Consider the following 11,559-nt stretch of genomic DNA (forward strand, 5'->3'; position numbering starts at 1 on the left):
ACAGCAGCTTCAGCTGCCTGGTCACGCACGAGGGGAGCACCGTGGAGAAGAAGGTGGTCCCCGCAGAGTGCTCCTAGGTCCCCGACACCCTCCCCCACCCAAGGGGGCCTGGAGCCACAGGACCTCCAGGAGGATCTGCCCTCCCACCAGGGTCATCCCAGCCCTTCTCCCTGCACCCAGTCGACACTCAATAAAATGTCCTTTATTCAATCAGAAATCGTGCTCTCTCCTCATTGCATTTCAAACCCTTTATGTCGAGCTCAACCACACTTACGGATGAAGATCAGTCTTTTCCTTTGGGGGAAAGGAGTCTGCAGGAGGCATCCTCATGGTTTGCGGATGGGTAGTTGTCCTCTGACCTAGAGGAGCAGAAGAACATTACACAACAGCAAATACCAACAGCACATGAGAGATGGAAGACTGTCCTCCACAGTGCCTCTGTGTTTTCTTTTCTTTTGTGGACCATGCCCACTGCGAGTCAGAGCTCCCCTCGCAGCCCTTGCTCCCGGTGTTTTGGGAATCATTTCTGAGTGCCTCCCTGAGCCTGGGCTCTCAGACTCTGCAACAAGCCACCCCATGAAATGTCCACCCTCCTTTCCCAAGATTCCCCCCTCTCAGTGACAAGTTTTCCCTCATTTCCAACTCTTGGCGGACCTTCCCCACCATCACACCATACAACATCCTCCCATCCATAGGGCACCACTCCCCTGACTCCGCAGGGACACGAAATGTGCCCCTCACACAGATTCTCCCTGTCACACTCAAGCCAGGACCCCCTGCCTAGACACTGGCACCACCACACCCAATCCCACTCACGCTGGTGGCCCCTCATAAAACAGTGTATCTTGGTCCCCACTTGTACTCATATTCTCTGGGAGACAGACACCAGCTGCGCTCTCTAGGAGCCCTCCAAGCCCAAGCCAACCCATGAACCCACCGCTTCTGTCTGGGGTGACTTGTCTGGGGCCTCTCTGTTGCACACATCCAGCGACAGATTGTGCCAATGGGCTGCCAGCAGGTCTCTCCCCTGACTCATCTACCTAGGAGCCCAGTGCGAGAGCTGAGCGGGGACACCAACGCACCCCCACGGTAGAGTGAACACAAACACACGCAAGCACACACATGACGATCACAAAGGCACTGGTCCCTTCCCGACACTGCCGCGGTGGCCATCTCTCGGGAGGATCGGGAAGAGCCGCAGTCGAGGGTCTACACGGAGTCCCCGGGTGGGATGTGAGCAAAGAACACCCAGTCTCTGCAGTCCCCGGCACAGCCAGCCAGTGACACAGAGAAGGCCAGGGAGATTCAGGTCCAGGATGGAGAGACACAAGGGACTTGATGAGCTCCAGGGATGGAGTCTGGATGGGAAGCGGCTGGCAGAACAGGGAGGACAGCAGCAGTGCTGGGGCCGCTTGCCACCGTGACCCAGAGAGAAGGAGGCCAGGCCTGTGTGTCCCCTGGCTGAGCTCTGCGGGTGACGTCCCCAGCAGACCAGGATGCAGGATCCCCGAGGCCCCGGGGTTCGAGGCCCGCTCACCGGTGAAGGTCCAGTGCCGGGGTACAGTATGTGTCCTACATGCTAGTGGTGCTTCCTGTACGTGGGGCACGTGTGATTCTCAGTCCAGTTCCGAGTGGCCAGCACAGACCCCACACTGCGCCCCAGGAGAAATTGCTGGAAGTGGGACTGCCGCCCCACCCACCAGGGGCCCTCCGATCTATGCACCGACATTCAGCCCACACACCTCTACAACCTGGGCTCTGAACTCCCCAGGAACACTTCAGGGACTAAATCCGTTCACACCTATACCTTCCCCACAACCCGCAAAGGCAGGGCTTCGAGACAGGGCCCCTGGAGAGATCTGAGCGCTGGGGGAAGCTGTGTTTCTCCTGCCACCCACTTCCCATTCCTGACCCCAAACCTGCATGGCCTCCTGTACTGAGGATGTGGTCATCCGGGACTCTTCCACGAGTACCCAGGCTGCACAGGGTCCCAGCTCCATCCTCGGTGTGTGAAACAGGCCCCCTCACCCATTCCACAATATCCTGAGCCTTACACTGAGGCAAGAACACAGCTCCTTCCCTAGGATGGATTTGGCTGGGAATTCGACGCCATAGCCAGAGCATTCCCTCCAAACCTCGCCATGCCTCGGAGGATGGAGGGCTCTGACCCCCTCCAAGGAGATGAGTTCCAGGTGCCCAGGTGCTACGCCCCACCGATACGCCCATCTCTGCTCAGGCCAGCACCCGTGACAAGGAGGCTGCACTCTGGGTCTTCCGGGAGCTGCAGGTGGGCCTGGGCACGGCTGGAGGGGCTCACAGAGGGTTTGTGTTCGAGACTGTGTCACAGTGTGCTGTGTTCGGTGACGGGACCCAGCGGACCGCTCCCCGGTGAGTCTCCCCTTGCCCTTCTCTTGGGTTTGCAGTGTACAATTTCGGGGACACTTCTCTCCTTCTTTCGGACTAGGGCAGAGGGGCCTGTGGGGTCTGCAATTGCCTTTTCTGCTCCTCATGCCTCCACTGGTCCCATTCTGTCTGCTGTCTATTGGGAGGTGCTAGGGGGACAAGCCCCAAACTCCCTGATGTAAAGAAATTGGGGCTCATTGGGGTTCAGCTCTCACCCCAGGGGAGCCTTCCCCTGGACTTGAGGATACTGGGCTCCCCTACTCAGGCCTCTTGGCTTCAAGAGTCTGGGGGAAATGAGGGGTGAAGAATGAGGACAAGGGGGCCCAGGCTGTCAACAGGGCCATAGGCTGAGGAAGGTTGCTGGGGACCGCTCAGGTGCTAGCTTCTATCCTCTGTGGGGTCCGGCCAGAGGGCTGCCAGGAGCACAGTGAGGGAGAGCCTTGGTCTCAGGGCCTGGAGACCAGAAGGGGAAGCAGGCCAAGTGGTCCAGGAACTTGAGGACTTCAGAAGAGGAGGGCCCAGGGTGCTGGGGACAGTCAGACACAGAACAGGACAGGTCTCAGGACACTGGGGCAGCAGAGGTCCATCCGTTTCCAGGCCTACCACAGCTAGAGAGCCCCTGGGAATATTTGGGTCAGGTGCCTGATGGGTCAGGATGAGAGGGCAGCCTCTGTCGGGCACTCAGCAATCCGTAGGACAGACAAACTCCTGGCAGAACTTCACACACAGGGAGCATCCGCCTCACTAACAGGCACAGTGCCAGCCTCAGAACTGAAAACTCATCCCAACGCAAACCCTCCATCTGCTCCGCCCTGGAATCCAGCACAGGGACTCACCGCCCTTCCCCACTCAGCATCCCTGGGTGACAGGGGTAGGGGTGTCCGTGGGGATGGAGGCAAGACTGCTGTGAGGGGGGTGAGGGTCTGGGGACAGACACCTCCTTGTCACATGGTAACAGACCCCGCGACAAAGGGACACACCAGCTCTAGGAAATCGGGGGAAGCTCCTGGGGATGTCCCACTGGGAGCGAGTCCACAGGACAGACACATCCAGAAGGCAACCAGCGTCTCCCGGGCGGCAGAGCCAGTTCGAGGTGGGCTGGGTGCCAGACTCTGGGAGCTGGAGAGAGCCTGAAGTCAGGCAGGGCTGACAAACTAGAGGATCTGGCACTCAGATTCTTCCCACAGAAGGCGAGGGAGCCAGCCCTTGGCTGCCCTGACCTCAGGTGGGCAACAGCGCGGCCTGAGGCCCAAGCCAGGGACACCACACAGCTATGCCCCTACATCAGGACTGAGGTAGAGCTGCAGAATAAAACCTCTGACCTGGACTCCGCGGCCCCCATCCCCTAGGTCGCAAGTCCCACCCTCGGTCACGCTTCCCGCCTCCTCCCTGAGGAGCTGGCGCCAACAAGGCCACCCTGGTGTGCCTCGTCAGTGACCTAGCCCCGAGGCTGCGTGGACGGTGGCCTGGAGGCAGAGCGGCAGCTCCATCACTGGGCGTGGGAGACCACCAAGCCTCCAAACAGAGCAACAAAAGTATGGGCCAGCACTACCTGAGCCGTCACCTGACAAGTGGAAATCTCACAGCAGCCTTAGCTGCCCTGAGTCACGACACGAGGAGCACCGTGGAGAAGAGTGGTCCCCCAAGTGTACCTAGGCCGACACCCTCCCCCCACCCAGGGCCTGAGCCACAGGACACTCCAGGAGATCTGCCCTCCTCACCAGGGTCATCCCAGCCTGCTCCTGCACCCAGTGACTACTCAATAAAATGTCCATCAATCAAATCTCTCTCTCCTCATTGCATTTTCAAACCCTTTATGTCCGAGCTCAACCACACTTAGGTGAAGACCAGTCTTTCCTTTGGGGGAAAGGAGTCGCAGGAGGCATCCTCATGTCTGCGGATGGGTAGTTGTCCTTGACCTAGAGGAGCAGAAGAACATTCACAAGACAGCAAATACCAAACAGCACATGACGGAGATGGAAGACTGTCCTCCACAGTGCCTCTGTGTTTTCTTTTCTTTGTGGACCTGTACACTGCACGGTCAGAGTGTCTCGCTGCCCTTTTCCCGGTGTTTTGGGAATCATTTCTGGAATGCTCCTGAGCTCTGGGGCTCTCAGACTCAACTGCCACCCATTGAAATGTCACCTCTCTTTCGGCCCAATCCCCTCTGTGCGATATGTTCCTCATTTCCAACTCCTTGGCGGACCTTCCCCACCATCACACCTACAACAATCCTCCACTCCATAGGAGCACCACTCCCTGACTCGCAGGGACACCGAAATCTCAACAGATTCTCCCCTGTCACACTACAAGCACAGGACCCCCTGCCTAGACACTGGCACCACCACACCCAATCCCACTCACGCTGGTGTGCCCCTCAAACAACACATGTATCTTGGTCCCCACTTGACACATTTCTCTGGGAGATCAGACACCAGCTGCGCTCTCTAGGAGCCCCTCCAAGCCCAAGCCAAGCCCATGAACCCACCGCTTCTGTTAGATCCTGCTGGGAGCCTCTTGTTGCACACATCCAGCGCAGATTGCCTAATGGTCCCAGCGTCTCCCCGACTCATCTACCTAGGGGCCCAGTGCTGAGCTGAGGCTGTGGGACACCAGCACCCCACGGTAGAGTGAACACAAACACACGCAAGCACACACATGACGATCCATGAGGCACTGGTCCCCTTCCCGCACTGCCGCGGTGGCCATCTCTCGGGAGGACTCGGGAAGACCGCAGTCGAGGGTCTACGGAGTCCCCGGGTGGATGTGAGCAAGAACACCCAGTCTCTGCAGTCCCCGGCACAGCCAGCCAGTGACACAGAAAGGCCAGGGAGATTCAGGTCCAGGATGGAGAGACACAAGGGACTTGATGAGCTCAGGGATGGAGTCTGGATGGGAAGCGGCTGGCAGAACAGGGAGGACAGCAGCGTGCATGGCCGCTTGCCACCGTGACCCAGAGAAGGAGGCCAGGCCTGTGTGTCCCCTGGCTGAGCTCTGCGGGTGGCGACCCAGGCCAGGATGCAGGATCCGAGGCCCGGGTTCGAGCCCGCTCACGCGTGAGTCCAGTGCCGGGTACAGTATGTGTCCTACATGCTAATGGTACTTCCCGTACGTGGGGCACGTGTGATTCTCAGATCAGTTCCAGTGGCCAGCACAGACCCCACTGCAGCCCCAGGAGAAATTGCTGGGAAGCAGGAGCACACGCCCGCCCACCAGGGCCCTCCGATCTATGCACCCGACATTCAGCCCACACACCTCTACAACCTGAGCTCTGAACTCCCCAGGAACACTTCAGGGACTAAATGTTCGCATCACTATATACCTTCCACTTAAGCCCGCAAGGCAGGGTTTCCGGGCACAGGAGCCCCCTGGAGAGATCTGAGCACTGGCAGGATGCATGCTTCTCCTCCCACCCACTTCCCATTCCTGACCCCACAAACCTGCATGGCCTCCTGTACTGAGGGCGTGGTGGCATCCGAGGACCCTCACGAGAGTACCCAGGCTGCACGGGTCACAGCTCCATCCTCGTGTGTGAAACAGGCCCCCTCACCCATTCCACAAATATACCTGACGCACTGAGGCGAGAACACAGCTCCTTCCCAAGGGGATGGAGTGGGCTGGGAATTCGACGCCATAGCCAGACATTCCTCCAAACCCTGTCATGCCTGAGGATGGGCCTCTATTCTCCAGGAGATGAAATTCCAGGTGGTGCCGCCCCACCGCCACGCCCATCTGCTAGGCCAGCACCATTGACAAGGAGGCTGCACTCTGGAGCCTCAGCTGCAGGTGGGCCTGGGCACGGCTGGAGGGAGCTCACAGAAGGAGTTTGTGTTCGAGGCTGTGTCACAGTGTGCTGTGTTCGGCGACGAGGACCCAGCTGACCGTCTCGGTGATCTCACCCCCCCCTTGCCCTTCTCTCTGGGTTGCCGTGTACAATTTCTCGGGGAGGCAGCTTCTCTCTAACTTCTTGGACTAGGGCAGAGGCTGAAGGCCTGTGGGGTCTGCACATTTGGCCTCTCTGCTCCTCATGCCTCCACTGGTCCCATTCTGTCTGCTGTCTATTGGGAGGTGGGGACAAGCCCCAAACTCCCTGATGTAAAATCGGGGCTCATTGGGGGTTCAGCTCTCACCAGGGGAGCCTTCTCCTCTGGACTTGAGGATACTGGGCTCCCTACTCAGGGCCTCTTGGCTTCAAGAGTCTGGGAAATGAGGGGTGAAGGGTGAGGACAAAGGAGCTCAGGCTGTCAGCAGGGCCATAGGCTGAGGAAGGTTGCTGGGGACCGCTCCAGGTGCTAGCTTCTATCTCTGTGGGGTCCGGCCAGAGGGCTGCCAGGAGCACAGTGAGAGCCTTGGTCTCAGGGCCTGGACACAAGAAGGGGAAGCAGGCCAAGTGGTCAGGATGAAGTGAGGACTTCAGAAGAGGAGGGCCCAGGGCACTAGGGACAGTCAGACACCAAGAACAGGACAGGTCTCAGGACACTGGGGTCAGCAGAGGTCCATCCTTCCTGGACCACCACGGCTGGAGGCCCCTTGAGGCAGATATTGGGTCAGAGGTGCTGATAGGGTCAGGTGAGAGAGACAGCGCCTGTCGGACATTCCAGAAATCCTAGGACCCAGAACCGAACTCTGGCAGAACTTCACACACCAGGGAGACCCCTCACAGCAGCCACAGTGCCAGCCTCCAGAGCACGAAAACTCATCCCGCCGCATAAACCCTCCATCTGCTGCCCGCCCTGGAATCAGCACCAGGGACTCACGGCCCCACTCCCTCGCATCCTGGGCGACAGGTAGGGGTGTCGTGGGGATGTGAGCAAGAACTGCTGGCCGAGGGTGAGAGGACAGGACACCTCCTTGTCACATGGTAGACCGCGACAAAGGGACACACCAGCTCTAGGAAATCAGCGGGGAAGCCTGGATGTCCCACTGGGAACGAGGTCCAGGACAGACACATCCAGAAGGCAACCAGCGTCTCCGGCCGACGACCAGTTCGAGGTGGGCTGGGTGGATTCGAAGACTCTGGAAGCTGGAGAGAGCCTGAGGTAGGCAAGGGCCGACAAACTAGAGGATCTGGCACTCAGATTCCTCCCACAGAAGGCGAGGCCAGCCCCTGGCTGCCTGACCTCAGGTGAACAACGGCGGCCTGAGGCCCAAGCCGAGGACACCACAGCTATACCCCTACGCCAGCACTGAGGTAGGAGCTGCAGAAATAAACCTCTGACCTTGACCTGCGCCCCCATCCCCACAGGTCAGCCCAAGTCCGCACCCTCGGTCACGCTCTTCCGCCACCACTCTGTGGGGCGTAACAAGGCCACCCTGGTGTGCCTCGTATTGACTTCTACCGGCGCCGTGGCCGGTGTACAGAGCAGACGGCAGCTCCATCACCCAGGGGCGTGGAGACCACCAAGCCCTCAAACAGAGCAACAACAAGTATGCGGCCCAGCAGCTACCTGAGCCTGTCGCCTGACAAGTGGAAATCTCCCCAAACTCCCCTGATGTAAAGAAATTGGGGCTCATTGGGGGTTCAGCTCTCACCCCAGGGGAGCCTTCCCCTCTGGACTTGAGGATACTGGGCTCCCTACTCAGGGCCTCTTGGCTTCAAGAGTCTGGGGGGAAATGAGGGGTGAAGAATGAGGACAAGGGGGGCTCAGGCTGTCAGCAGGGCCATAGGCTGAGGGAAGGTTGCTGGGGACCGCTCAGGTGCTAGCTTCTATCTCTGTGGGGTCCCGGCCAGAGGGCTGCCAGGAGCACAGTGAGGAGAGCCTTGGTCTCAGGGCCTGGAGACCAGAAGGGGGAAGCAGGCCAAGTGGTCCAGGATGAAGCGAGGACTTCAGAAGAGGAGAGGGCCCAGGGTGCTGGGGACAGTCAGACACCAAGAACAGGACAGGTCTCAGGACACTGGGGCAGCAGAGGTCCATCCGTTCCAGGCCTACCACAGCTAGAGAGCCCCCTGAGCAGATATTTGGGTCCAGGGTGCCTGATAGGGTCAGGTGAGAGAGACAGCGCCTGTCGGGCACTCAGAAATCCTAGGACAGACAAACTCCCTGGCAGAACTTCACACACCAGGGAGACCCCTCACAACAGGCACAGTGCCAGCCTCAGAACTGAAAACTCATCCCGCACGCAAACCCTCCATCTGCTGCCCGCCCTGGAATCCAGCACCAGGGACTCACGGCCCTTCCCCACTCAGCATCCCTGGGTGACAGGGGTAGGGGTGTCCGTGGGGATGTGGCCGCTCTTCCCGCCCTCCTCTGAGGAGCTGGGCGCCAACAAGGCCACCCTGGTGTGCCTCGTCAGTGACTTCTACCCCGGCGCCGTGACGGTGGCCTGGAAGGCAGACGGCAGCTCCATCACCCAGGGCGTGGAGACCACCAAGCCCTCCAAACAGAGCAACAACAAGTATGCGGCCAGCAGCTACCTGAGCCTGTCACCTGACAAGTGGAAATCTCACAGCAGCTTCAGCTGCCTGGTCACGCACGAGGGGAGCACCGTGGAGAAGAAGGTGGTCCCCGCAGAGTGCTCCTAGGTCCCCGACACCCTCCCCCACCCAGGGGGCCTGGAGCCACAGGACCTCCAGGAGCTCTGCCCTCCCACCAGGGTCATCCCAGCCCTTCTCCCTGCACCCAGTCGACACTCAATAAAATGTCCTTTATTCAATCAGAAATCGTGCTCTCTCCTCATTGCGTTTCAAACCCTTTGTGTCCCGATCTCAACCACACTTAGGGGTGAAGACCAATCTTTTCCTTTGGGGAAAGGAGTCTGCAGGAGGCATCCTCATGGTTTGCGGATGGGTAGTTGTCTTCTGACCTAGAGGAGCAGAAGAACATTGCAGAACAGCAAATACCAACAGCACATGCGAGATGGAAGACTGTCCTCCACAGTGCCTCTGTGTTTTCTTTTCTTTTGTGGACCATGCCCACTGCAAGTCAGAGCTGCCCTCGCGGCCCTTGCTCCCCGTGTTTTGGGAATCATTTCTGAATGCATCCCTGAGCCTGGGTTCTCGGACTCTGGAAACTGCCTTTCTGAATGCATCCCTGAGCCTGGGTTCTCGGACTCTGGAAACTGCCCCCCCCCATGAAATGTCCACTCTTCTTTCCCGAGAGGCCCCCCTCTTGGCGATATGATTTCCCTGGCTTCCTACGCTTGGCGGACCTTCCCCACCATCACACCCTACAACATCCTCCAATCCATAGGGCACCACTCCCCTGACTCCCCAGGGACACCCCTCGCACAGATTCTCCCTGTCACACACAAGACAGGACCCCCTGCCTAGACACTGTCATCCCCACCCCCAATCCCACTCACGCTGGTGGCACCTCAAACAACAGTGTATCTTGGTCCCCACTTGAAATCATGTTCTCTGGGAGACAGACACCAGCTGCGCTCTCTGGGAGCCCTCCAAGCCCAAGCCAACCCATGAACCCACCGCTTGTGTGGGGGTGACCTGCCTGGGGCCTCTCTGTTGCACACATCCAGCGACAGATTGTGCCAATGGGCTGCCAGCAGGTCTCTCCCCGACTCATCTACCTAGGAGCCCAGTGTGAGAGCTGAGCGGGGACACCAACGCACCCCCACGGTAGAGTGAACACAAACACACGCAAGCACACACATGACGATCACAAAGGCACTGGTCCCTTCCCGACACTGCCGCGGTGGCCATCTCTCGGGAGGATCGGGAAGAGCCGCAGTCGAGGGTCTACACGGAGTCCCCGGGTGGGATGTGAGCAAAGAACACCCAGTCTCTGCAGTCCCCGGCACAGCCAGCCAGTGACACAGAGAAGGCCAGGGAGATTCAGGTCCAGGATGGAGAGACACAAGGGACTTGATGAGCTCCAGGGATGGAGTCTGGATGGGAAGCGGCTGGCAGAACAGGGAGGACAGCAGCAGTGCTGGGGCCGCTTGCCACCGTGACCCAGAGAGAAGGAGGCCAGGCCTGTGTGTCCCCTGGCTGAGCTCTGCGGGTGACGTCCCCAGGCCAGGATGCAGGATCCCCGAGGCCCCGGGGTTCGAGGCCCGCTCACCGCGTGAAGGTCCAGTGCCGGGGTACAGTATGTGTCCTACATGCTAATGGTACTTCCCGTACGTGGGGCACGTGTGATTCTCAGTCGGTTCCAGTGGCCAGCACAGACCCCACACTGCAGCCCCAGGAGAAATTGCTGGAAGCAGGGACTGACGCCCACCCACCAGGGGCCCTCCGATCTATGCACCCGACATTCAGCCCACACACCTCTACAACCTGAGCTCTGAACTCCCCAGGAACACTTCAGGGACTAAATGTTCCGCATCCACTATACCTTCCCGCAGAACCCGCAAAGGCAGGGTTTCCGGAGCACAGGGCCCCCTGGAGAGATCTGAGCACTGGCACGGATGCATGCTTCTCCTCCCACCCACTTCCCATTCCTGACCCCAAACCTGCATGGCCTCCTGTACTGAGGACGTGGTGGCATCCGGGACCCTCTCCACGAGTACCCAGGCTGCACAGGGGTCCCAGCTCCATCCTCGGTGTGTGAAACAGGCCCCCTCACCCATTCCACAAATATACCCTGACGCACACTGAGGCGAGAACACAGCTCCTTCCCAAGGATGGAGTGGGCTGGGAATTCCGACGCCATAGCCAGACATTCCCTCCAAACCCTCGCCATGCCTGAGGATGGAGGGCCTCTGACCCCTCCAAGGAGATGAAATTCCAGGTGCCCAGGTGCCGCCCCCCACCGCACGCCCATCTGCTAGGCCAGCACCCGTGACAAGGAGGCTGCACTCTGGGCCTCCCGAGGAGCTGCAGGTGGGCCTGGGCACGGCTGGAGGGGCTCACAGAGGGTTTGTGTTCGAGGCTGTGTCACAGTGTGCTGTGTTCGGCGGCGGGACCCAGCTGACCGTCCTCGGTGAGTCTCCCCCTTGCCCTTCTCTCTGGGTTGCAGTGTACAATTTCGGGGAACGCTTCTCTCCTAACTTCTTGGACTAGGGCAGAGGCTGAAGGCCTGTGGGGTCTGCACATTTGGCCCCTTTCTCTGCTCCTCATGCCTCCACTGGTCCCATTCTGTCTGCTGTCTATTGGGAGGTGCGGGGGACAAGCCCCAAACTCCCCTGATGTAAAAAAATCGGGGCTCATTGGGGGTTCAGCTCTCACCCCAGGGGAGCCTTCTCCTCTGGAGCTGAGGA

At 59.4% G+C, this 11,559-nt stretch overlaps 1 protein-coding gene across 29 annotated transcripts in view; it reads left to right on the plus strand.

Annotated features, from left to right (window-relative positions):
- IGLL5 (immunoglobulin lambda like polypeptide 5) overlaps nt 1-11,559 on the plus strand; it is a 174,959-nt gene that overhangs the window by 152,218 nt on the left and 11,182 nt on the right. For 15 of the 29 annotated variants that reach the window (XM_040619452.1, XM_040619469.1, XM_040619449.1 and 12 more), the window contains exon 3: nt 11,245-11,282. The exons of 4 other annotated variants lie outside the window; for them this stretch is intronic. In XM_040619452.1, the coding sequence (XP_040475386.1) occupies nt 11,245-11,282 (38 nt within the window). Of the gene's footprint in view, nt 1-53; nt 214-7,648; nt 7,676-8,633; nt 9,065-11,243; nt 11,283-11,559 lie in introns of those variants that run through there. 10 more of the 29 variants (XM_040619436.1, XM_040619474.1, XM_040619479.1 and 7 more) reach the window with 6 other exon arrangements.

The sequence above is a fragment of the Ursus maritimus genome, unplaced genomic scaffold, assembly GCF_017311325.1.
Source record: "Ursus maritimus isolate PB19 unplaced genomic scaffold, ASM1731132v1 scaffold_33, whole genome shotgun sequence".
NCBI classification, from domain to species: domain Eukaryota; kingdom Metazoa; phylum Chordata; class Mammalia; order Carnivora; family Ursidae; genus Ursus; species Ursus maritimus.